Below are 27,903 nucleotides of genomic sequence, written 5' to 3'. Positions count from 1 at the left end.
CCTTTAATGTGTGCTCTCAAATCCATTGCAACACACACACAAAATAATATACAGACAAAAACTGAATATTTTAAGTTTCACGACATTAAAAGTGTGCGACAAAATCAGCTTTTTTGCTAATTAAGTAGGCAGATATATATGTGTGTAGATAACATCTTAATATAACGAGTTTAAATTGAGTAAAGATTTTGAGTTTGGACAATATTTACCATTAGGCCAGATAAAACTGACTAGTTAAATTGTGGTAGCTCTCCTTTTTAAAATTGCAAATCAATGAGCAAGATATCTTTATGCCGGTCCTTGTTTTTCACACGATTCTAACAAAAATAAAGTACCTTAATCTGTCCCAGCTGGTTGGGAAAAAGGGGCGCAACACATAACCAGATGTACTTGGTAAAACGATTGTTTTTTTTTTTAATGATAACTCATATCAAATGGCATACACAGAGTTATCTAATCAACAAAGAGTCTATTGGGTTCTGGTTAAAGCAAACAAATAAATATAACACAAAGAGGACTCTTAAACTAAAAGCTATTTACAATTCTAATTAAGGGGACCAAACAATAAAGAAAACCTCAATACTCCAGTGGTTTATCAATCAACTAAAATACAGCCAATGACAGCACCCCTGCTCCTAATGCCGCTAACATGAAGTTAAGTTCAGTTTAAACTCTAAAACATGGCCCATATATTCAATATAACCACATATCTGTACAGAAATAGAGGATATTGTCCGTGCTGCACAAAAGTCACATTCAGAGTTTCTGCTCTCTCAGACACAACTTATATTTTCATCATAAATTATTGTCTTTATACAATTCCAAAGATGATATCTGGTGAAAGACCTCCTCAGAGTTTCTTGCAGCAGATTGATGTGTTTCAGATGTCCATTATAAATGTGGTTTTATGATCCAAGCTTAGTCTCCAGCGATGGCATGTGCGTGTGAATTTGTGCCGACTCAGAGCTTTACTCCCCTGGTGGAAGTCCTGTTTCTGTTGTTGAGGTTTCTGTTGTTCCCTGCAGTGAAGATGCACGCCGCCGCCGCCGCCGTGGCTCTCGCTGTGCTGAGTGTTTTCTGCCGCCTCGACCAACTGTCTGCAGACCGGGCCAAACAGAACCAGAACCAGACCGACAGAAACAACCAGACAGATGAGACGGAACCAAAGAAGAAGAAGAACCAGCCGCACATCATCTTTATCCTCATAGACGACCAGGTGTGTGTGTGTGTGTGTGTGTGTGTGTGTGTGTGTGTGTGTGTGTGTGTGTGTGTGTGTGTGTGTGTGTGTGTGTGTGTGTGTGTGTGTGTGTGTGTGTGTGTGTGTGTGTGTGTGTGTGTGGGAATGTGCGAGGGAATGTGCACTTGTTTTCATGACAAATAAGGACAATTTTATGATAACACACCTTCACTATCAGGACACTTGGAAAAATGAGGACATTTTTGGCGTCCTCATTTTTCTGAACTCACTACAGTGTTTTAAACTTCCCCAAATGCCCCTACACCAAATATCTTCAACGTCCTAAAATATCACAATTTCATGACATGAAGTGTGTGAGTGTGTTTATGGATTTTGCTCATCGATGAATACGCCAACTAGTGGTCACTTCTGGAACTTAACACACTTTTCACACACTTTAGTCACGTGACTCAAAAGGTCCTCATAAATCTCATATTTTTCAGGTTCAAACACACTCCAATGTTTTAAGCTGGTTTTAGTATTACTGCAATATATATGTATTTCCATGGACTCGGAGACAACTAAAATAACCAACAATTAATTACTGCTGATTTTAGTCACCTGCCTTATAATCTAGAGAACTAGTTATTCCATCATTACTTTTATTTACATCGAATAGCCAGATAAGCTAATGTTAGCTTATTAGCTTAACGTAGCTAACCGCATGCAAAGGACCCCTGACACATGGAAGATTCTCTCGACAGAACTGGAAGGATTGCACACTAAATTGAGGTAATTCATTACTTTTTCTAAGATGTTGTTACTGAAGCACAAGATATTATTTTAAAATGTGAATTGTAACAGTGGTTTCCAATTTAACACCAAATTGATAGATATTCAGTAGACCTAGTAAGTAATGTTATTTGTGGAGCTTACCGTGTTTTAGTAATTTTATAACAGTATTTACCTTTGAAGACGCTTTGTCTGTGCTCTTGTAACATTATTTGTTGAGGTGTTAAAGTAACTTGAAGTTAAACAATTCTAATTGCAGTTGCCCAGGGTTTGCACTGAACAGTTAGCTTATCAAGCTAATAGGATCCTGCATTAGTGAGAACATGAGTTAGTAAGTTATGATTAAAGAATAAATAATACCATTTTATAAAACATAATTGATACAAATAAATTAGAAATGTAATTTCTATTTGTTCTTGTTGACTTTTTGTCATTCTTCCATGTAGATGTTTGCTAATTGAGGAACAAATGGCGAGTGTAGAGTGTGTGTGTTACATCGTCCTCATATTGTTGGGTAGCAGATATTGTACAGTTCAAACTATTTCTATAGAGTCTTGAGTTACAAGCCCAGATCCTCATGTGAATTGTTTTTACTAAAATGTGTGTCCCCTACATGAAAAGTCAATGGATTTCTGACACGTTATTGTTGTATTTTAAATTGCAGAAACTGAGTGACATGATCCCGGCTCAGCCTTTAGCTGACTCTGAAAGGAGCCAGAGATCCACCTCATCCTTCCAACAGGTAATTAAACATTTACTGTAGACTATTTCTATACAAGGTAAATTCATGTCTCAATCAAGTCCAATGCACACATATAATGCCTTTTAACTGCATTAACACAAAGGTGTTGTGAAAAAACTTTCACAATGTCAAGACTGACTGTTGTTTCTAAATACCATAGTGGAAAGATATACCCCTACCATTTGATAGCAGTAACTACCTCTTAAAACATGAAAATTATCTTTATTGCCCCTAAATTCTGTGTTTTGTCTCCTTTTGCCAATGTATTTGCCAATTTAACCTAATGTGTATCAGTTTACATGATTTAATTAATAGGGAAGTAGATCCATACTTATTACTATGGGGGTTTCAGGTTTTTTGAACAACATCAACACACCTCAGAAGTCAGGAACACTGACTTTATGTAACTTCAGTCGTCATGTCCTCATTTTGTTTTAGGTTGTGTAGTCATGATGTGTTTCAGAGAACGTCCCCATATGGTACAACCCAACGAGTTTAGAGTGTGTGTGTTACATCGTCCTCATATTGTTGGGTAGTAGATATCGTCTTTAGGTTGAATAGTCATGATGTGTTTCAGAGAACGTCCCCATATGGTACAACCCAACGAGTGTAGAGTGTGTGTGTTACATCGTCCTCATATTGTTGGGTAGTAGATATCGTCTTTAGGTTGTGTAGTCATATTGTGTTTCAGAGAATGTCCCCATATGGTACAACCCAACGAGTGTAGAGTTTGTGTGTTACATCGTCCTCATATTGTTGGGTAGTAGATATCGTCTTTAGGTTGAATAGTCATGATGTGTTTCAGAGAACGTCCCCATTTGGTACAACCCAACGAGTGTAGAGTTTGTGTGTTACATCATCCTCATATTGTTGGGTAGTAGATATCGTCTTTAGGTTGTGTAGTCATGATGTGTTTTGGTGGACGTCCCCATATGGTACAACCCAACGAGTGTAGAGTGTGTGTGTTACAACGTCCTCATATTGTTGGGTAGTAGATATCGTCTTTAGGTTGTGTAGTCATATTGTGTTTCAGAGAACGTCCCCATTTGGTACAACCCAACGAGTGTAGAGTGTGTGTGTGTTACATCGTCCTCATATTGTGGGGTAGTAGATATCGTCTTTAGGTTGTGTAGTCATATTGTGTTTCAGAGAACGTCCCCATTTGTTACAACCCAACGAGTGTAGAGTGTGTGTGTTTCATCGTCCTCATATTGTGGGGTAGTAGATATCGTCTTTAGGTTGTGTAGTCATATTGTGTTTCAGAGAACGTCCCCATTTGGTACAACCCAACGAGTGTAGAGTTTGTGTGTTACATCGTCCTCATATTGTTGGGTAGTAGATATCGTCTTTAGGTTGAATAGTCATGATGTGTTTCAGAGAACGTCCCCATTTGGTACAACCCAACGAGTGTAGAGTGTGTGTGTTACATCGTCCTCATATTGTGGGGTAGTAGATATCGTCTTTAGGTTGTGTAGTCATATTGTGTTTCAGAGAACGTCCTCATTTGGTACAACCCAACGAGTGTAGAGTGTGTGTGTTACATCGTCCTCATATTGTTGGGTAGCAGATATTGTACAGTTCAAACTATTTCTATAGAGTCTTGAGTTACAAGCCCAGATCCTCATGTGAATTGTTCTTACTAAAATGTGTGTCCCCTACATGAAAAGTCAATGGATTTCTGACACGTTATTGTTGTATTTTAAATTGCAGAAACTGAATGACATGATCACGGCTCAGCCTTTAGCTGACTCTGAAGCGAGCCAGAGATCCACCTCATCCTTCCAACAGGTAATTAAACATTTACTGTAGACTATTTCTATACAAGGTAAATTCATGTCTCAATCAAGTCCAATGCCTACATAAAATGCCTGTTTACCTCATTACAATTAATATATTGTTTAATAAATGTAGAATCTCAATATAACTGTTACTTGTTTCTAAATATCATAGTAGAAAGATATAACCCTACCATTTGATAGCAGTAACTACCTCTTAAAACATGAAAATGATCTTTATTGCCCCTAAATTCTGTGTTTTTTCTCCTTTTGCCAATGTGTTTTCCAATTTAACCTAATGTGTATCAGTTTACATTATCTAATTAATAGGGAAGTAGATCCATACTTATTGCTATGGGGGTTTCAGTTTTTTTTAACAACAGCACACCTCAGAAGTCAGGAACACTGACTTTATGTAACTTCAGTCGTCATGTCCTCATTTTGTTTTAGGTTGTGTAGTCATGATGTGTTTCAGAGAATGCCCCCATATGTTACAACCCAACGAGTTTAGAGTGTGTGTGTGTTACATCGTCCTCATATTGTTGGGTAGTAGATATCGTCTTTAGGTTGAATAGTCATGATGTGTTTCAGAGAACGTCCCCATATGGTACAACCCAACGAGTGTAGAGTGTGTGTGTTACATCGTCCTCATATTGTTGTGTAGTAGATATCGTCTTTAGGTTGTGTAGTCATATTGTGTTTCAGAGAATGTCCCCATATGGTACAACCTAACGAGTGTAGAGTTTGTGTGTTACATCGTCCTCATATTGTTGGGTAGTAGATATCGTCTTTAGGTTGAATAGTCATGATGTGTTTCAGAGAACGTCCCCATATGGTACAACCCAACGAGTGTAGAGTTTGTGTGTTACATCATCCTCATATTGTTGGGTAGTAGATATCGTCTTTAGGTTGTGTAGTCATGATGTGTTTTGGTGGACGTCCCCATATGGTACAACCCAACGAGTGTAGAGTGTGTGTGATACAACGTCCTCATATTGTTGGGTAGTAGATATCGTCTTTAGGTTGTGTAGTCATGATGTGTTTCAGAGAACGTCCCCATTTGGTACAACCCAACGAGTGTAGAGTGTGTGTGTGTTACATCGTCCTCATATTGTGGGGTAGTAGATATCGTCTTTAGGTTGTGTAGTCATGATGTGTTTCAGAGAACGTCCCCATTTGGTACAACCCAACGAGTGTAGAGTGTGTGTGTTACATCGTCCTCATATTGTGGGGTAGTAGATATCGTCTTTAGGTTGTGTAGTCATATTGTGTTTCAGAGAACGTCCCCATTTGGTACAACCCAACGAGTGTAGAGTTTGTGTGTTACATCGTCCTCATATTGTTGGGTAGTAGATATCGTCTTTAGGTTGAATAGTCATGATGTGTTTTGGTGGACGTCCCCATATGGTACAACCCAACGAGTGTAGAGTGTGTGTGTTACATCGTCCTCATATTGTTGGGTAGTAGATATCGTCTTTAGGTTGTGTAGTCATGATGTGTTTCAGAGAACGTCCCCATTTGGTACAACCCAACGAGTGTAGAGTGTGTGTGTGTGTTACATCGTCCTCATATTGTTGGGTAGCAGATATTGTACAGTTCAAACTATTTCTATAGAGTCTTGAGTTACAAGCCCAGATCCTCATGTGAATTGTTTTTACTAAAATGTGTGTCCCCTACATGAAAAGTCAATGGATTTCTGACACGTTATTGTTGTATTTTAAATTGCAGAAACTGAATGACATGATCACGGCTCAGCCTTTAGCTGACTCTGAAGCGAGCCAGAGATCCACCTCATCCTTCCAACAGGTAATTAAACATTTACTGTAGACTATTTCTATACAAGGTAAATTCATGTCTCAATCAAGTCCAATGCCTACATAAAATGCCTGTTTACCTCATTACAATTAATATATTGTTTAATAAATGTAGAATCTCAATATAACTGTTACTTGTTTCTAAATATCATAGTAGAAAGATATACCCCTACCATTTGATAGCAGTAACTACCTCTTAAAACATGAAAATGATCTTTATTGCCCCTAAATTCTGTGTGTTTTCTCCTTTTGCCAATGTGTTTTCCAATTTAACCTAATGTGCATCAGTTTACATGATTTAATTAATAGGGAAGTAGATCCATACTTATTGCTATGGGGGTTTCAGTTTTTTTTAACAACAGCACACCTCAGAAGTCAGGAACACTGACTTTATGTAACTTCAGTCGTCATGTCCTCATTTTGTTTTAGGTTCTGTAATCATGATGTGTTTCAGAGAATGTCCCCATATGGTACAACCCAACGAGTTTAGAGTGTGTGTGTTACATCGTCCTCATATTGTTGGGTAGCAGATATTGTACAGTTCAAACTCTTTCTATATTGGAACCCAAATAACACACTATTTGATCTAAATATACTTATGGTGAAAACAATTATTAAGTCTTGCTTTCGAAGGAATGGCAGTATGTGCTTTTATCATGCATTATATTCTAATTTATCCTTTCAGATTCACAGAAGAACACAACACTTCACTTCAACAAAGCTTCCTCAAAGTGCTCCAATGGAATGCAAGGTAAATAAGCATTTTGTATTTACATTACTCTATTAGAAAAATGTATTGATCTTAACTGGATTTCTAAAGGACATTTCTAGTATTTTGTACAACTAATGCACTTTACAGTACATGCCAACATATACCCATTCACATGCAAATGTATGCCAACTTTTTTACCATTCATACACTGATCACAGAGGCCATCATTCACACACATTTGATGATGCTATCATTTAACTACAAACTATAATTTGTTCTATCATATCCCACATGTATCACTTTAACAGAGCAATTTCTCAAATACATTGTGTCTTGTTTCCATTTATGACAGCTGGGAAGATGAAAGCAAGTGGACAGGTGACGAAGTGAAGGCTACTGAGCGGCATTTGTATCCTTAACAAGCTGCAGAGTACCAGGTAAAAAGGACTGTGACTCCTGTCTCAAGGCAGAGCCAGTTGCTCTGAAAGACAGGGACTGGGTTGCCATCAAATATTACATTCACAACAGAATCATGGCATTAAAAAGGAAGATGAATACATAGGACTAGAACATGCCAACTTGGTCTGAGGTACAATTTTACTTTAAAATAATAGTTGTTTCTTCATTCCCTGCAGTTTTATTGGTAGGGATTTAATAATCAGCCTAACCTCAGACCTCTTGTGTTAATGTGTGTACTTGGCTTGGTTTTGATATTATCTTGTTTTCCTTGAATTATTTAATTAGTTTTGTTCTTGTACAAGCATGTCACATAAGCTTGACTGTAGCTGCCAAATGTTAATATGTTGACATGTATCCATGAGGGATTTAATGTGTTTTCCAACCCCCCTCTCGTGGTCACTTTCAGCCAACAGGAAATGTGTTTTTGACGATTATTTACAGTTATGCCATCATTTCTTTCATAAATAAGGTTTGAGATGATAGGTTAATACTATGTTCTGTCTCAACAAATAATATAACTAGTACTTCAAAAGATTGTTACTTCCATCATTATTTCCCAAGTTTTCACCATTGATTTGTTCTTGCCCACAAGTTGTTTGATGTGGTCTTTCAACTATTAAGAAATTATTTGGAGTGGGGGCTACTTGTAACATGTCTCATTTATGGTAACTTTGGTAAACTATATTAAACGTTGTAAGTTATTTAGACTGGTTAACTAAACATAGTGTACACTTGTCATGTTTCGTAGAAGCTGGAAGTTTTAATAAAAAGTTAATTCCGTGCTTTTTACAAGAAAAACACTAAAGAGAAAGTTGCTCATAACTTTCAAACATGCCATATCTACTTCACTGCCTCACACAATGGAGGATAGGGGCTAAAGTTTCTGGGTTGTGGGTGGTCTATTCTGGGTGTAAAAAAAGGTTATTTTACAATTTATATGACCAAATAATTGGTTGTTAGGTTCTAAGTCGACAAACGATGTTTTTAAGTTGTTGCTATTAGTCTTTCTCATAACAGGCAAATGATGAACCCAACTCTGGCAACAATAATACTCACAGACATGTTTTTTAGTTAAAAAGCACTACATTTTGGAAAGTTGACATAATCCTGTGACTTTTAGTTGACTAAGAATTATTTAATCATAGGCAGCGCCTGTCACCATGGTTCCATCTTTATGCAACATGAATCAAGCATAATAGAATACACTTGATTTATATAGCACACTTTAAAGACAACGTCATCTCAAGGTGCTTATATAGTATATCCTTATATACAATATCCTTATTGTTAGGTAAAGGAATAGTCATGAGGGCACCCTCTTTTAATTTCATATTTGCTCCTATTCTGGTTTATACTTCAATTTATATATTTTGCCAGCAATTCATTAAATGTAGAAACAAATAAAGTGTTTCATCCTTTTTTTCCACATAAACGTTTATTAGAGAATTTGTAACTTGAAAAATATTAAGACTTTAAGAGTAAACTGACCACAATTAAATGCTATATACCTTTTTAACTTAGCTTTTTTATGTTTCTGGACTGCTCAGTTTTAATATGTTGTATCAACAAGTTAATATGAATAGACTTTTTGTGTCAGAGGTTACCTGACTGGCGAACATGAGTAATTATTTAATGTTGAAGTTTTAGTTTTTGAATGTACACCGATCCTTCTTATGCAGATATTTCAATCATAAGTAATAAAGGCATAGTTGCAAATACAGACTCTATTTTGTGTATTACTGGGTCTCCATAAGTCCCTTAAACTTGAAAATGTAGTGTGTATCTATGGGGTCACAATTCATATAAACATGAAATATCAGTGTGTGTTGCTAAGGGGCTCATAAGTCACATAAACCTGTTCATGTCCTCAGAAGTAGTATTAAAATCAGGTTTCCGCAAAATATAGCATTAGACAAAATCTCAATAGATGGATGTCTTCCAGGAAGCATGGATATGAAATGCTGTGATACCCAGGTCCCTAGGACCTTTGGAAAGGCATGTCCCAATTTGTCACGTTTTTTTCACACGTCCTGATATATCCTATAAACACGTATGTGTGTGTGTGTGTGTGTGTGTGTGTGTGTGTGTGAGAATGTATGAGTGTGGGAATGTGTGAGTGTGTGTGTGTGTGTGTGTGTGTGTGTGTGTGTGTGTGTGTGAGAGAATGTATGAGTGTGGGAATGTGTGTGTGTGTGTGTGTGTGTGTGTATGAGTGTGGGAATGTGTGTGTGTGTGTGTATGTGTGTGTGTGTGTGTATGAGTGTGGGAATGTGTGTGTGTGTGTGTGTGTGTGTGTGAGAATGTATGAGTGTGGGAATGTGTGAGTGTGTGTGTGTGTGTGTGTGTGTGTGTGTGTGTGTGAGAGAATGTATGAGTGTGGGAATGTGTGTGTGTGTGTGTGTGTGTGTATGAGTGTGGGAATGTGTGTGTGTGTGTGTATGTGTGTGTGTGTGTGTATGAGTGTGGGAATGTGTGTGTGTGTGTGTGTGTGTGTGTGTGTGTGTGTGTGTGTGTGTGTGTGTGTGTGTGTGTGTGTGTGTGTGTGTGTGTCTATCTCAAATCAGATGCTTGGATAGCAGCAATTAACTCCTATGTATAACCAGAGGTGGGAGAAGTACTCAGATCTTGTACTTGAGTAAAAGTAGAAGTACCAGAGTGTAAGAATACTCTGTTACAAGTAAAAGTACAAAAGCATTAGCGTTAAAATATAGTGAAAGTAGCGACAGTAAAAGTAGTCATTGTGCAGATTGGTCCATTTCAGAATAATATATATGATATGTTTTATAATGATTGATCATGAAAGTGTTCTCAAAGCTGGTAAAGGTGCAGCTAGTTTGAATGACTTTGTATACTGCAGGGTAGCTTGTGGATTTACTCCAGGTGGAACTAAAGTCTGATTTAACACTTGATTATATTTCACAACATTAATCCAAATCTGCAAAGTAACTAAAGGTATCGATTTAAATCAGCCCCAAAAACCGGTGTCTGGTTTTATGAGTGACTATTTGTAAGTCTTAAACAGCTCCTTTTGAGAAGTTGAGTAATGATGCATGCTTCCAATAAAACGGCCAGATGATGCTGATGTTGCAACATGGTCATTTTGTTCCCTTCTCACATGAAACAAAACTTATACCGTTGGAAAGCCTGTGTATTTCCCTTTTTAAATGGTGCCAGATTTGTGAGGAACATGCATTTGTGGGATGAGCGGCAGGGCGGAGTGTGTGGGTTAAGGTTAGGGTTAAAACAAATATTAATTGCCAAATCTTCTCCGCCAATGCCAAACAGCTTTTTTGTTTTCTTGTTGCTATTGAGTCTTGTTTTGAGCTTCTTATTCTTATACTGTTTTTCATCAATATATTACAGGTCTCAGATATATACAAAACATGTCTCTGAAGTGTTTGGCTCTAAACACCAAACAGATCACTGCAGCATTACCCATAATCCCCTCTGTTTCAGCCCTGTTTCTAAAGTGCTGATTCTCTGTCTGTTACTTTAGATGAAAATAAGGAGCCCCTCCCCACGCCCCTCTGAGAGATAGTTGGTTAAAAAGAACACAATGGTGCTCTAGGAGGAGATTCAGGTGATAAGGAGGGGGGGGGGTTACCTTGGTTGCTGATTGGCTAATGGTTACACAAGCCTAAAAAGCCTTATGACATCACAAAGTGGCCAAAATCTGATCAGCTCATTTTCAGACAGGTTTTTATATAAATGGATCAGGACAAAAAGAGAGAGAATCTTTGTTCCTGAAACTTTCAGAGTCTCTTTCCACAGAGGGGACACATGTTGATGTAGAAGAGACATGGAGAAGAGGGGACACATGTTGATGTAGAAGAGACATGAAGAAGAGGGGACACATGTTGATGTAGAAGAGACATGAAGAAGAGGGGACACATGGTGATGTAGAAGAGACATGAAGAAGAGGGGACACATGTTGATGTAGAAGAGACATGAAGAAGAGGGGACACATGGTGATGTAGAAGAGACATGAAGAAGAGGGGACACGTGTTGATGTAGAAGAGACATGAAGAAGAGGGGACACATGTTGATGTAGAAGAGACATGAAGAAGAGGGGACACATGGTGATGCAGAAGAGACATGAAGAAGAGGGGACACATGTTGATGTAGAAGAGACATGAAGAAGAGGGGACACATGTTGATGTAGAAGAGACATGAAGAAGAGGGGACACATGTTGATGTAGAAGAGACATGAAGAAGAGGGGACACATGTTGATGTAGAAGAGACATGAAGAAGAGGGGACACATGGTGATGTAGAAGAGACATGAAGAAGAGGATTTTGCATAATAGGTGACCTTTAAATTAATAAATTGCCAATATGTCTTGTTTCGTCAGACTTATATTTTTCTGCATGGAGCAGCAATTGATCTGTTTCCCTCCCGCTCATGCAGAAGGCTACCAGACTTTGTTTTTTGAGCAAGAAGAATTGTTAAAACAAAGAAATCATCTACCAAACACAAATGTCCTTACTTTTTGTGTTAAGTTTAGTTTAAAAAAAAAAAAGGTCTTTCCCAAGTAGTATTTAAACCGTCAAGTACATTTTGTCCCGACAGATGGATAGTCCAAATGCTCAGTGTAAATCATCTCAATCTGAATAATTCAACACAGGGCTTCAACGACATCGGCTACCACAACCCGACCATCAAGACCCCCACTCTGGACAAGCTGGCGGCGGAGGGCGTGACTCTGGAGAATTACTACGTGCAGCCGATCTGCACGCCGTCGCGCAGCCAGCTGCTCACCGGCAGGTTAGGAGGGTTTTCAGGGGCTTCCTGCATGACGTCGTATTCGTTTATTTCAATCAGGAGATACAAGTTTTGCAAAACACAGATGCATGTAATGGTGTTTAGCGATTAGACCCCGTTGTGCGGGAGTATCACTCGGGAGGGGAAAACCGAACCGATAAATCCCCCCCTGGGATCTAGACACTGGTGGTGGTGAAGGCATGAAGGGATTGATGGAGGTCGGTCTGAAGAGGAGTGGTTTAAGCTTGACCCTGGAAGAAAGCAAGGTGGAAGGGGGGGAGGAGGGCTGCGTTGAGTCGCCTGAAATGACAACTGTGAGGAAGGGGAGAGAGCAGATTTAAAGGTTTAGCAATGCACTTTGATAGGCTTGTGGGAATAGAGCGAAGTGATAGGTTTAGCTGGGGAGTGACGCCCCCGATCACTGATTGAGAGGAGAGAGAGTAGTAAGATGGGAACATGTGAATGAATGAGTAAAGATGGTCTTTCTGGTTGAACTTGCGCTAAGCTTCATTAGTTATTTTATTTACCACCCAGAACCAAGGGAACTGAGAACTTCCACACCAATGTGCAATATAAATATCATTACTTACATTACAAAACACTCGCTGCTATATCACATGTGCAATATCATTATTGTTAATTATTAATAATGTTCTATAATAACGTGCAATTACGTATCTGCCACTACGTTTTTTACACTACTAAATACTGTGAATATTTACTTCATTGTGTGACCGTCTATGTTTCCTGTAGATATTTAATTGCTCTTGTTACTGCACTGTTAGTGTACAGTTTTATTATTATGCTGCTGAGTTTATTGTATTTTTGTAACTCTGGTACAACAATTTGCTTCGGGATAAATAAAGTCTTATCTTATCTTAACTCTCAGGTCTTCTGGTCGGCTTTCTGTCCCCAGAGTCAGAACTAAAGCAGCGTTCAGTTATTATGCTCCAAATATCTGGAACAAACTCTCAGAAACCTGCCGGTCCGCTGCAACTCTTACTACTTTCAAATCCAGGCTGAAGACTTTTCTTTTTGCCGCTGCTTTTAATTGAATATCTCACACTGCACTATAACATTCATTCATGTATTTAATACCTGTGTTATTCTATTATAAGCTTGTTTTATGTTTATTTTATCCTCTTTGCTTTTTAATGTCCGTTTTCTATTTTTTAAGCTCTTTGAATTGCCTTGTGTTGAAAGGTGCTTTACGAATAAACTTGCCTTGTCCACCTGACTGCCATTTAAAACACTCTGGATTGGACTTTGACCTCATTTGGGGCAGTATTTTGTCGTTTACACAGTGAACGGAACCAATGGTTAAAAAAAAATGTTGTGTCGTAAATGTTATCAAGGTAAAGTGGCGTTTATTAGGTCTGAGCTAAGGCTGCAAGATTTAGAAAAAATACCTAATTGCGATTATTTTTGCCTGATTGAAATTGATCAACACTGCATTAACATCGAAAATAAATTATATATATACAGTATATAATGCCATCCAATACTATATATTAAATAAAACAACGTTTCCATATTTCAGATAAATCCAGTGTAAAATCAATCGGGGTGACCTCGTTGTCTCAAGCATTGAAACTATAAAAACTCTTTCAAACACGGAACAATATAAAACAAAATAATCTTAAAATCCTCCGTTCTTTAGAAGCTGAAAGCTGGAAATCATTGGCCTTATGGCGATGATTGAGCTCAACGAGTGACATTGTTTTAAATGTCTCAACACCTAATATGATACCTATGTAGCTTTGTTTAAATCGCTGCTTCTCATTGTTAGCCATGGATGTGTACTTAATTATCTTTACGTGTATTCTGTTATCACTAATGTGTGCTCTTGTTCTCTATATGAGTGAGCGTATTCTTTATTATCACCTGCCTTGTTCTTAACCTGCTATGCCACGTTTTGTAAATTACTGCGGGACTAATAAAGAAATTCTGATTCTGAGACACTTATAGGGACGGAGATTTGATGAGTGGCGTGTTTTCTCTGTCAGAGAGCCAATACAATGTTGTTTTTCTCCCAGATATCAGATCCACACAGGCCTGCAGCACTCGATCATCAGACCCAGCCAGCCCAGCTGTCTGCCCGCTCACATGGACACGCTGCCCCAGAGGCTCCGAGAGGCCGGGTACTCCACACACATGGTGGGCAAGTGGCACCTGGGCTTCTACAGGTGAGATGGAGCTTCACAGGTGGAGTAATGTGGAGCAGCTGTCCTCTCTCACTATTAAAGGTCTCCTATGATGCAATTCTTAGGCATATATTATAGGTCTCAAATATATAAAAATATGTAAAACACATGTCTATGAAGTGTTTTGCTCAAAATACCAAACAGATCACCCATTTTTTAAGAGGGGGCGGAGCTTATGAGCTCAGGCGGGAGAACTCTACCGAGAGATTCTCAGCTAAATGCTGCCGTGATTAAACACCATATCATGTTCAAAACCCAACCTCAAATGCTTTTTCTCTTAGAGGGTTTACCACAAGGTGGGTCAGTACCTTTTTATATCCTGATTTTCTTACATATACTCTCTCCAGTACAGGTTAGCTCTGAGTGTTAGCGATGCTTGCTAATGTAAACAAAGACCACATTACGTCCAAAACACCATGCATTGTTTCTTATAGCAACGTTTCTGATAGTGCCGTGGGTCCGCATGGATGCAAATCTGGATCAGCTCCGTTGTTCCCCCGTTTTTAGAGATTTGGGTACGGAGGAAAAGAGAGGGTTTTGTTTTCTGACACTTTGTGAGTTCCCTGACACACCGGGGGCACACATTCATGTATAAAAGACATCAAAAAGTGCATTTTGCATGATAGGTCCCCTTTAAAGCCCTTTGAACCTTTGATAGAAATCCGTTTTCTTTGTCTCTCCTGCAGGAAGGCGTGCCTGCCCACCAGAAAGGGCTTTGACAGTTTCTTTGGATCTCTGACAGGAAGTGTGGATTACTACAGGTACAGCTATAGGATTATTATGTTCACATTTAACCCGGATTGACGTACTCACAGCTCCATGGTTTCTCTTTTGATGACTGGATATAACTGGACTTGTCTTCACACTGTACATATTACATTTATATAAAATGTAATATGCTAATCCTTGCACTCTTAATGTAGATAATATCCTACTTTTACATTTTGTTAGCTGTCATTTGGCCCCTCATAGTGTTTATTTGACAGATAGTCTACACATTTGTATCTTTCACTATCAACATGTGTTTATTTTACTCTTTAGTTCTGTTTTATTTTCGATTTTGAGATGTTTACATTTTGTGTTTGCTTACTTTTTTTGTATTTATATATTTTCACATTATGTGCAACGCCTTGTTTTATCATTACATGTTACTTGTGACGCTTCTGTGACGGGTGTAATAGGGGATCTTTAATATTCATCCTTGATTGATGTTGCAAATGGAGCGGCTGTGATGCAAGAAACATCCCAGACTTGATCTGACAACAAATGATTATCGTATCTTGTCACTAGCCCTAACTCACGTGTCTCCGTCTGTCCTCAGCTACGGGTCGTGCGACGGCCCCGGGGTTTGTGGGTATGATCTCCAGGAGGACGAGGGCGTGGCGTGGGGCCAGGAAGGGAAATACTCCACAACGCTTTTCACACAGAGAGCCCGCAAGATCCTGGAGACTCACAACCCCACGGAGAGGCCGCTCTTCCTGCTGCTCTCCCTCCAGGTATCACTAGGACAAATCAGAATCAGCTTCACAGGATTACAGCCCCTTCAAATCCAAAAGAGAGACAGAAAACTGCAGAGAATATGTGAAAAACAACACAGCCTTTCTTGCTTTGATGCCGGTTTATGTGGCGAGTCTGAAACTTGACAATAACATAAAGGCCTCTTTAGAGTGTTTGTTTATCTGTGAGCATCAGACACTGTTTAGCTAACATTGTAAACCATTTGATTAAAGCATGAAAGTGTGACTTAAAAGGGTTTCAACAGAAAGAATTATTATTTATGTATATTTCATTTCATGGTAATTGAATGTGAAGTATGTCCTCACAAGGAAAGGCTAAACAAAGGGCGTTTTTTTTTCATGTTTCCACATAGGGAGTAGAGAACACTGAGTTCCAACTTAAGCATCATGAATAAGTGATGTGGTGCATTCTGGGAAATGTAGGAAATGACTAACAGAAGTAGATGGAGAAAGTAAAGTGGATTAGCTGCACTAAATTATAGGATTTTATCCAAAATAACCTAGTTTAAAATATCAATATACAGTTCAACACTTGCATAATATAGAAATAAATAATAGCCTGATAAAAATGCTGATCACAGTTTAAAATCATTTAAACATAAATTATTAATTTGACTAAGACGAGTGGGCTTTTTTCAACACTTTTGTGCATTTACTTTTTTTTTAAAGCAACCTTTATTTATTTCACACATTTCAGTTTTTATGTATATTAGGAAAATAAAAAAGTCAGATTCTTATTTCTGTAAATGCTTCTCTTTTAGCCCCTTTTTCCTCCCACAAACATAAACATAAACAAATATCATAACTAACAGATTTCCCGTGAAACATTTGATTACACTAATTTAAATAATAGTAATGATTATAGTTTAGTTTGCATTGTTGTTTGTATGTATTATGTTAAGTTCTGCACCAGAAATGAATACATAAAATGTTCAAAGTGAACTCATGTAAATACCCTGTTGTTATTGTTGTCCTGCAGGCAGTCCACACTCCTCTGCAGCCTCCCAAGTCCTACATCTACCCGTACCGGGACATGGCTAACGTCGCCCGCAGGAAGTTTGCCGCCATGGTGTCCACAGTGGACGAGGCGGTGCGAAACGTCACCTACGCCCTGAGGAAGTTGGGATACTACAGGAACAGCGTCATCATCTACTCCACCGACAACGGAGCCCAGCCGTTCACAGGAGGCAGCAACTGGCCGCTGCGAGGAGGAAAGGTACCAAATGACTTCTCGTATGTTGCGCGTGAGTCAAATCAAATGCCCCAAATCACAAGAAGTGCCTCAAAGGGCTGTACAAAGCAAACAAAAGCAAAGACAAAAACAAAATACAAACGTCATAGCATAAAAATGATAAAAAACATTATACAACATTATACATCAACACAAGTATTGCCATGTGATAAAAGCATGTGACTGAAGTGATGGTCATGTTGATGGAAACTAGGGGATGGAAGCTAGTTTACAAGGAAGACAGATGTGAAGAGATGGGTTTTCAGTTTGCTTTTAAAGGAGTCAACGGAAATAGCTTCGCGGATCTAAAATAGAAGACGATTCCAAAGGAGAGGAGTCTTACTGCTTGACGTTGACGCTGAGAAGACTTGCTGGCTTATTTACATGTAAACTATTCAAGTTGTTGAGGACATGCTAAATCTAACATGTCGTGTAGAGCTGAAAGTGAGTTACTGATGACCCTGTCATTGTGGTAACAAGAAGCACCTTTGTTTTCTGCCCCAGTTTTAGAAAAAGATCTAAGAACTTACATTATTGAATTAATTCAGCAGTTTTTGGATGAGGGAACTTAGGCGTTTAGTCTGGTTTGTTGTCCTTTCTGTGTCAAACAAAGAGGGGTTAACAAATGTACATAACTACTTGCATGAGAATATAACCTGGCAGTGTTTTTAGGGCACATATTGGGAAGGGGGAGTTCGTGGAGTGGCGTTTGTCCACAGCCCGCTGTTGAGACGCAGGAGACGGGTGTCCAAAGCTCTGCTGCACATCACCGACTGGTTCCCCACTCTGGTGGGCCTCGCCGGGGGGAACATCAGCCAGGTCAGTGGCACTCTGCACTTTATTAAAACTTATTTTGTGAATTTGTTGCTATTTCTACAGTTTTCAGGCTGTCTTGGGTTTGTCTAAAGCAGGGGTGTCCAAACTACGGCCCGGGGGTCAAATGCGGCCCGCGGCCCATTTTGAATCGGCCCTCAGCTAATTCCAAAAGTATAATGAAATATGGCCCACAAAATGAAACTTGTGCTTGTCAGATATTGTACTTCTTAAATATATATGTAAACATATATTACACAGTAGTATTCATGTGTTAAAAGGCCCACTTTTCAAATAAATGTAAAGTTTGGAAACATTCTCAAACAAATCTTAGTTGATAAAAGTCCAATAACTTAATAACATAAGAAGCTTGAAATAAACCCTTCATATTTCCTCTTTCTGTTTTAGGGAATGAGCTGCTAACACAATAAATGAAACCCTATGGAAAGCTGTGATGAAGGCAGTTTCATTTTCAAGTATAAAGCATTATTTACCGACATTTGATTGATTTTGCTAACTTATAACTGAACTGATAACGCGATACACCTCACCTCTAGTGAGTGGCCCAGCCCTTCATATCTTTTTCTGTATGTGGCCCTCGGTGAAAAAGGTTTGGACACCCCTGGTCTAAAGCTTCAGATAGCTCATGTCCAGTGGTGTAAGGTTTCTAAGTACATTTACTCAAGTACTGTAGCTTAAGTACAACATCGAGGTTCTTGTACTTCACTTTAGTATTTCCATTTTAGGTTACTTTGTACTTCTACCCCTCTACAATTCAGAGGTAAATAATGTACTTTTACTCCACTACATTTAAGTTGTATACCTTTAGTTACTTTACAGATCTGGATGAATGATGTGAATAATCAAGTGTTAAATCAGACTTTAGTTCCACCTGGAGTAAATTCACAAGCTACCCTGCAGTATACAAAGTTATTCAAACTAGCTGCACCTTTACCAGCTTTGAGAACACTTTAATGATCAATCATTATAAAACATATCATATATATTATTCTGAAATGGACCAATCTGCACAATGACTACTTTTACTGTCGCTACTTTAACTATATTTTGATGATAATACTTTTCTACTTTTACTTGAGGAACATTTTGAATGCAGGACTTTTACTGTAACTGTGACGTATGGATTCTAGGACCCCAAAGCAGAGACAGACACAAGTAAAGCTCAAGGTGTTTAATAAATAATAGGCCAAGGCAGGTACTGAAGACAGGGAGCTGGCTGGCTGCAGAAAGGTCCAAAAACAAAGCAGAGGGAAAACGTCCCAGGCTAAACTCAAAAAGTTGCTCAAAAACTGCAAAGTGAACAAAACAAGACTCAAGGCTGCAGAAAGGCACTCTGGATCGTCGAACAGCATTTAATCCTCTGGCAGAGAAGTGAGGTGAGGGCCAGGCTCTTAAAGAGCAGGTGATTATGTGAGTGGGAACAGCTGTGCCTCATCTGCAGCCAGGAGAATACCAGCCACGCCCCCTGGGTGTTTCTCAATCTCGAGTAAAGCTGCTTCAGAGCCACTATTTCAAGCATACTACGTCATCGAGTGCCGCCGAAGTACTGTTCCAATCTCCAGTATACTTGGAAATCTACCGAGCCCGGCGTACTCCGTTTGGAGAAATATCGAGTCTGCACATGAGTAGACTCCGCGGTCTTAAAATCCCCACAATGCTTTGCGCACGGACCAATTTCCCCAAATCTGTGGCGGAAGATGTAAGGCGGGGCCTCTCATATGATGCACACCTGCACACTTGCTAGCGTGTTCCACACTTCGTTTTCCGAATGCCAGGAAGTATTCTTGCCTCGCTTCTGAAGCAAGATGCTCGGCAGACATGTGCTACCAAGCAAGCATACTCGCGATTGAGAAACACCCCCTGTCACACACCAGCCCTGCAGAGAAGGAGAGACTGTGGGTGTTTCTCAATCGCGAGTACGCTTGCTTGGTAGCACATGTCTGCCGAGCATCTTGCTTCAGAAGCGAGTCAAGAATACTTCCTGGCATTTGGAAAACAAAGAGTGGAACAGGCTAGCAAGTGTGCAGGTGTGCGTCATATGAGAGGCCCCGCCTTACATCTTCCGCCACAGATTTGGGGAAATTGGTCCGTGTGCAAAGCATTGTGGGGATTTTAAGACCGCGGAGTCTACTCATGTGCTGCCTCGATATTTCTCCAAACGGAGTACGCCGGGCTCGGTAGATTTCCAAGTATGCTGGAGATTGGAACAGTCCTTCGGCGGCACTCGATGACGTAGTATGCTTGAAATAGTGGCTCTGAAGCAGCTTTACTCGAGATTGAGAAACACCCACAGAGTAGTGAGGGGTAAAAGGAGCAAACAACAGGAAATAACACAACAACAACAAAACCCATGCATAAACATAACAGTACCAGAGTATTCCTACACTCTGGTACTTCTACTTTCACTCAAGTACAAGATCTGAGTACTTCTCCCTCTGCTTATGTGTTTTGATTGTACTTGTATTTTTAAGTGGTCAGTGGAAAACCAGGATGTAAGTACTTCTGACTATTTCCTACACTTTTTAGCACTTTAAAATAAGTCTTTGGCTTTGCACTTTGTCGCATGTAACTTGTATTTATTGTCATTGATGCTCTTCTTTTAGCCTGGCCTATCTTATTTTTCAGAATATTAAAGGGTAAATACCAGGCAGAAAGCACACTCCCACTGAGTACAATACTGACTTTATTGTGCTGTAAAACAGAGCAGATTTACAGATGGTTTTTTCTCCCCGCGGCCACTAAAGCTGCTGATTCTGTATTTAGTTTCGGTGTTCTCTAGTTATTTTGCATACTCTACCACTGATTTCACATTCAAGCTAAATGTGGAGCTAAATCCACGTTCATCTTCATTACAGCCTCTGAATTTCACATCGCTACTGTAAAACTATCATTTTGTACTATCATGTAGATAAGTGTGCTTTTGACATATTATGATAAGTGCACTATTTCTAAACAACGTGCCTCCTAGACGCTTTGAGGTTCAGTTCAGACATAAATCACTTTTATTGGCCCGTCTGTGTGTACAGCTCCCAAAGAGTTTTTTGGCATAATATGCAAGTGGGTATTCATTGCCAAAGCAGATAAATAAGGCTAACTTGGCTACATTAAGGACAGCGTTTGACTTGTGCAGAACATTTTGTAACTCTATTAACTAAGGGAATGTATTATTATTTATTCCTGTGTGGTAAATGTTTATTTTTTTCTGTCATGCAGTAAACACATGGACTGCTTTACCTCTCATTAACAACAAGATGTTATTTATATTACCTTTTGTACAAGTGAATTTTAATCTGAAATGCATTTTATTTGTTTATTTATTTGTTATAATTAATATATAACTATTTTAACCCCTTTTCTAGACCAATGAAACGAATATTTTGGGACCATAAAGCAGTTATGGTTAAATGTGTTTCGTTTTAAAGCTATTTGGTTACTTTTTGGTGTTTTTTAGCTTTTACATTTCCTCCTCTTTAACACAGGAACTCTCCATTTCTAGATGTGTGAGCAATAAATAGTAAATACTTTGTTTAGTGTCCCTATTCTCCAGCTTCAGATTGCTTGCTTGACTGGGTGTCCCATTTCACATATCTCAATTATGTCCTATGATTGTACTTGTTTTTCTAAGTGTTTATACATAATTGAATTGAATATTTGTCCCCCTCTCAGAGTCAGGGTCTGGATGGATTCGATGTCTGGCCCACCATCAGCGAGGGGAAGGAGTCGCCCCGTCAGGAGATCCTTCACAACATCGACCCTCTGCACAAACCTCCGTTGCAAACCATGAATTGGGACGTCAGCACGGAGAGAGCTAAGGGTACATTTAACGTCAAAATTATACAAACGTCAAATAAGGATGCATTCAAAAGATAATTTGCCGTTAAGTATCAAAGTCTGTACTCAGGTTACGGTGCATGAATTCAATTCACTTATGGTAACAATTGTCATCATTTTTAGTGGAAAGAGTTTGGCGAGTCATAATCTGTGCAGTTCAATGGCTTCATTTGGTTCTACAATTTGGTTTAATGTCACTAAAAAATACAGTATATTTATGAGTGAATTTCTTAATTCTCTGTTATGATGGAGTTTAATCACTTGTCATGGATATAACTGATATATACAGTATATCTTTTTTAATATATTCTGTTTTCCCACTTTGGTTGGTCCATGTTCGTATTTCCTTCCCATCTAGCAATTTCTCCAATATGGATATCATCATATATTTGTGTCTACGGATAATCGGTAGATGTTAGCATGCTCATACTTTAAAGCAGCTGTTAAGGACTCCTAGCTCGTAGCCAACACATGCATAAAAACGGATTCATAGAAAAATTATGAAATTCAGATTTGCACAGAGGGAAGTTAAAAAGGGATAGGAAGAAGCTGAGAAGAGAAAAACAGGAGCATCTCTTACAGACATGGGCGTAATTTCCACTGGGGACAGGGGGGACATGTCCCCCCCACTTTTTAAAATCCCGTTTGTGTCCCCCCCCACTTTTCGAATGTGTTTTATTTTTTTATTTTACGCAAGCGGTCATCGTGGAGAACACAGCGTCTCTGTGTGTGTGTGTGGCACGAGCGCATTTTGTGTGAGTGTGCGAGCGACAGAGAGAGAGAGACAGCGATTGTAAACTTTAGTCTAAGTTATCTCAGTGGGTCTCAAACGGTTTGGTCATCTTTGTAAACAAATATTTCCATCTATTTAAAGTGGACCTATCATGCTATATTTTAAAAACATATTGTAGGGCCATACCTATATAAAACATGTCTGTGAAGTTTTTTTTTCAAAATACCAAACAGATCATGCATTTTAGCCATGCCTCATTTAGCTCTATTTGCTCTTTTCCAGCCCTGTTTTTGCAGGGGCTGATTCTGTGACGTAGCTTTAATGCAAATGAGCTGCAGCTGACCACGCCCCCCTGCAGGAGAGGGGAGCGTGCTCTGATCAGCTGCTGCTCTCAGAAGAGGGGGAGGAAAAGAGAGGCTCCGTCCTCCGTGTATTATTCTTATATCATTATATAGAGTCATTATTCATTTGTTTTAAAGCTCAATAAATAACAAAGAAGACCTTTGACCGGCACTTGTCCGGAAGATTTAAACTTTAACGGACATGTTGACCGGCGAAAAAAAATCTAACTGAAACTCTGCTGCACGGTCCCCTCGTCCCTTGGAAGAGGCGGAGAGGTGGGTGTTTGTCATCTGCTGGTGGACTAACCGGAGAGAATTACAGCGAGGGAGGGATTGCATTGAATTACAGCAGCAGGAGCAAACGCTTGCCTCGGGGAGGGAGAAAAAGAGACAGAGCGTCCACAGCGGAGAATAAACAGAAGGGCAACCATGGCAACCATGCACGGGAAGTCTTCTTCGCTGCTTTTGTGGCAGACTACAGCGCCACTTACAGGCCTGGCATATGTACTACAGCGTCTCCAGCGCTTTCGAGCGGCAATGACCGTGGCCCAACCCCACATTCCCCTGATAGGTGGAGAGTTGCCCATATAAGCGGAGCTCCCTGTTTCTGACGTCAGAAAATTAACGTCTGTATCAGCTCTGTTGCAGCCCCGTTTTTAGAGATTTGGGTATGGAGGAAAAGAGAGAGGGTTGTGTTTTCTGACACTTGGTGAGTTCCCTGACACACCGGGGACACATATTCATGTATAAAAGACGTACAAAAGTGCATTTTGCATGATAGGTCCCCTTTAATATAGTTGTAAAAAATAAGTTAAGAAATTGTTCCAATATAGGTCAGTAAAAATAAAAAACAGGAGTTTAAAAAAGGGAGTGTTTAGTAAAAAATGCATAAATAAAAAGAAAATATGCAGACTAGGTAAGATAAAGAAAGGAGAGCGGAGTTTATCAAATATTTGTTATTGGTTGTGAGCATATTCTAATGGTTTTTTGATTATTTAAATATATACAGCTCTCTTTCATATGAGTGTTGAGAGCTATATCCATAAATCTCCCCTCAAAGTGCACCAGATTGATGCCTTTAACTTCAATTTAAAGAAATAAATCTTCCCTGGGGTGCATGCCCCGGACCCCCCTAGACGATGTGAGGTCCTCCAACAAATAAAACAGGTTCACATGGATAGGATACTAGATAAATCTGCACACTCATCATATACACTACACCTTTTCCTTGGATTTTACTAACACCATAGTCCCTAATATATTTGAAAGTGAGGAAATGGAATTAAATCGAGAAAATGTTTCATTGCGGAGGACCCCCCCCACTTCTCAAACTAAAGTTACACCCTTGCTTACAGGAATTAAGCAATTTAAAGAAGGTATAAATGTAATGTTATCTGCTGGGGGATGGCATCAGCAAAACCAGAGTCAAAAGTGAACTTAATTTTCCTCATTCCTCAAACTTGTGTTTTTTTGTATTTGTCAGCAAGCAAATCGAAAGGCCCAAAGAAGCCAAAGAAGAAGAAGAAGAAGATCCTGAGGCAGAAACCGAGGCAGAAGTCAGCTTTTAGGGTGAAGAAACCCCATCCTGCTGCTAAACCTGCACCCACACTTAAATCCAAGCCTGTTCCCAAAACCAAGCTTAAGCCCTCTCCCAAAACCAAGCTTAAGCCCGCTCCCAAAACAAAGCTTAAGCCCTCTCCCAAAACAAAGCTTAAGCCCTCTCCCAAAACAAAGCTTAAGCCCTCTCCCAAAACAAAGCTTAAGCCCGTTCCTAAAATAGCAAAAAAGGAAGTTATCAAACAAAAGCTTAAGCCTGTTCCCAAACCGAAGCTTAAGCCCGTTCTAAAATCAAAACCCAAACCCACATCCAGGACAAAAGTTTACCCCCTGACCCCGAGACTGCCGACATACAATCCATCGGGTTCGGGAACATCTCGCCCTAAATCTCAGCCTCAGATCCAGCCACGCTTGAAGCGAAAATCCAGGAGAAACACATCGCAGAAGTTTTCACACTCAAGACCACCTCAGCGTAAATCCAAGACGGAGCACACATTACATTTCCAGTCGAGGAGGACGTCCTCCCAGTACCAGAACATGTCTCAGGCAGGAGCACCGCAGCCTAAATCCCATCCGACGCCCCGGTTTAGTTTCCCGTCAGTGTGGGACGCTTCGGTCCAGGCTGCCATCAGAGTGGGAGACTGGAAGCTGCTGACAGGAGACCCAGGCCACGGAGACTGGGTCCCGCCACAGGTACTGCATCACACTGAGACCCCATATGTATAAATGTGTCTTTTGATTGTGTGTATATCAGAAACAGAAACAAGTTTATTACCACGTAGGTTTACACGTACGAGGAATTTGACTTGGTGTCGTGGTGCATACATAAAAATAAAACAAGAATTAAAAACACAGGTAGAGAACTAGAAAAATATTAAAAATAATTACAAATATAGTCAAATATAGCAGTATTTACATGGAATGGAATAAAAATCGGCAGTAATAAGACAAATAAAACAGATATTGTTGTACATTAATGTAATGCATAGATAGGTATATACATATTTTTGTATATATTTGTTATTGTATTCGGGATTGTGGGAAACGGTATTTCGATCTCTCTGTCTGTACACACAAACTGAAAGATTGACAATAAAGTTGACTTTGACTTAAATGGATAGTGGGATTTTTTGAAGTGTTGTTGTGTAAAATATAAACAGATAGGTACGTGCGGCATGCCTCATTTCTGGAGAAGCAGCCAGGAGTACAGGCATGGAGTTAGGGGAAGCAAGTTTATTTATAAAGCACATTTCATCACAAGGCAATTAAAGTGCTTTACTAAAAAAAACCTTCAAAGCATTAAGCCATTGAGACACATTATACATTATACAATACATTTAAATTAAGATAAAACAGAAAACAACTTGTATACAATACAAGAGTAAACGTTGTAGTACAGTATTAGATATTGATAGTCATTTGCATTAATAAATGTTGGTGTCCTGCTGTGGACGAAAGCAGCAGCCAATCGTTATAACGCCACCTAAAATACGCACACCTAAAATATAGTCAAAGTACCCAATATCCTGAATAGTTGCACCACCATACGACCCTTTCCTAAGCGGTTTCCTTTGCTTTCTTAAAAGCCACCATACCCAATTCAGAAAACCAGTCATTTTTACCATTGCAGGACCCATTAGATGCTGATGTCAGTTTTTTCGTGTTGTTATACAACTTTAGTGTATTAATAGGGTATGTTTATATTCACCTGTAACAAAATAAACGTAACAATCATGCAGCGGTACAACAAAAACGTCTGTGTTCTGCGACGTAAAATCCCTGTTTTTGTCAATGGAGTCTGGTGGCTTTGTAGAGAGACAACATGTCTTTGGCTTCTCGCCAGAAAGGGTTTTCTATAGAGAGGCGAAGTCCCTCCCCTTCCGGTTGAGCTCCATGGGACCTTATTTCGGAAAAGTTATGTATTGAAGTCAATGGAGAGAGAAAGATTATCTTTCGATCCCGTTTGAATTGTGCCACGAATTACACATATGATGTTTGTCAATTTAAAAGATAATTTTTCAAGTCAAAAAAATACAAATGTGTAGTAAAACTGTGAAGTAACACTTTTTTTGTGTGAAACCGCTCAATGAACTACATCTCCCGTCTCGCACCACACACCAAGACGGCCGTCACGTTGGCACATTTCACTTCTTTCTTTCAGAATGAGGCGAAAAGTATTAAAAGAGGTGAAAATCACTCCAAGTCTGGGCATGTTGAGAGCTGTACATACACAAGAGGGGAGTTAGTCGGTTCCGTAAGAGCCAGCATGCGGGGCCGCGACTCTGGGATTTGTAGTCTTTCTAGTTGCGTATTTTTCATAGTCTTATATTTCAACAGTTTTACGACAAACTGTGACTTTTTTGACATGGAAATTATTATTTAAGATTGACAAACATCATATGTGTAATTCGTGGCACAATTCAAACGGGATCGAAAGATAATCTTTCTCTCTCCATTGACTTCAATACATAATTTTTCCGAAATAAGGTCCCATGGGTCCCACCGGAAGGGGAGGGACTTCGCCTCTCTATGGAAGTACTACAAAAGGGTAACATAGAAAGTTAGAAACCAAAGACACACAGCCGGTAATAGATGGAGAAAAGAGAGAGAGAACGTCCCTCTGGAGGGAACACAGGGATTTACATGCACAAAAACCTATATAACACACAGTAGAAGGTAAAGCCCCCCCCAAAGAAATGCATTATAGGGCCTCTTTAAACGTTGTTATCTTTATTTTGTTGCTCAGGTTATGTCCACTCTCCCTGGTCGCTGGTGGAAGCTGGAACGTCCCGTCTCCCCGCTCCCCAAATCCTCCTCCGCCCCGAAGAACGTGTGGCTCTTCAACATCACGGCGGACCCCTGCGAGCGGCAGGACTTAGCAGCGCAGAGACCGGACGTCGTGCAGCAGCTCATGGCTCGACTGGCCTTCCACAACCGAACGGCCGTGCCCGTTTATTTCCCGCCCGACGACCCTCGAGCCAATCCCAGCAGGCACAGCGGGGCCTGGGTTCCCTGGGTGGAGGAAGAGGAGGACGAGGAGGGGAAATATCACGGCGTGTACAAGAAAGAGAAGATCAAGAAGAAGAAGCCAAAGTGCCCGCTTTGCAAACTGCAGTCGTTCTTTCTGAAACTGAACACCGGGATGATGTCCAATCGGATCTGAGGAGTCCACTTTTTAGAATATTGTTTGGTACATCGTCGCTTCCTTAAATCAATGATAAGAGAGATAATCAGGTGAGTTCATTCCAGTCAGTGGCGGCAACAGAGTATTTTTGTTGGGTAATCTATGGTAGGGCTAACCCATACAGTGGTGGGGCTCAAGTCAGTATTTGCAATGTAATTAAATACACGCTATATCGCCCCCCTTGACAGTGAAATGCCACGCGTGAGGTTTAGATTATTTCCCTGTCTCAATCAAAATGG

At 39.7% G+C, this 27,903-nt stretch overlaps 1 protein-coding gene across 1 annotated transcript; it reads left to right on the top strand.

The window, feature by feature from the left end:
• The first annotated feature begins 931 nt into the window (after window positions 1-931).
• LOC117500116 (arylsulfatase I-like) lies at window positions 932-27,903 on the top strand. Its single transcript, XM_034152814.1, has 11 exons — window positions 932-938; window positions 1,026-1,216; window positions 12,096-12,235; window positions 14,269-14,418; window positions 15,123-15,197; window positions 15,758-15,932; window positions 16,933-17,169; window positions 17,857-18,003; window positions 21,685-21,832; window positions 24,407-25,173; window positions 27,227-27,903. Exons 1-11 carry the CDS (start codon window positions 932-934, stop codon window positions 27,641-27,643), a joined length of 2,454 nt encoding a protein of 817 aa, XP_034008705.1. The 3' UTR covers window positions 27,644-27,903.

This window comes from Trematomus bernacchii, unplaced genomic scaffold (assembly GCF_902827165.1).
Source record: "Trematomus bernacchii unplaced genomic scaffold, fTreBer1.1, whole genome shotgun sequence".
NCBI lineage: Eukaryota > Metazoa > Chordata > Actinopteri > Perciformes > Nototheniidae > Trematomus > Trematomus bernacchii.
Note: the sequence above shows the minus strand (reverse complement) of the source record. Positions and strands in the feature narration are given on the sequence as shown.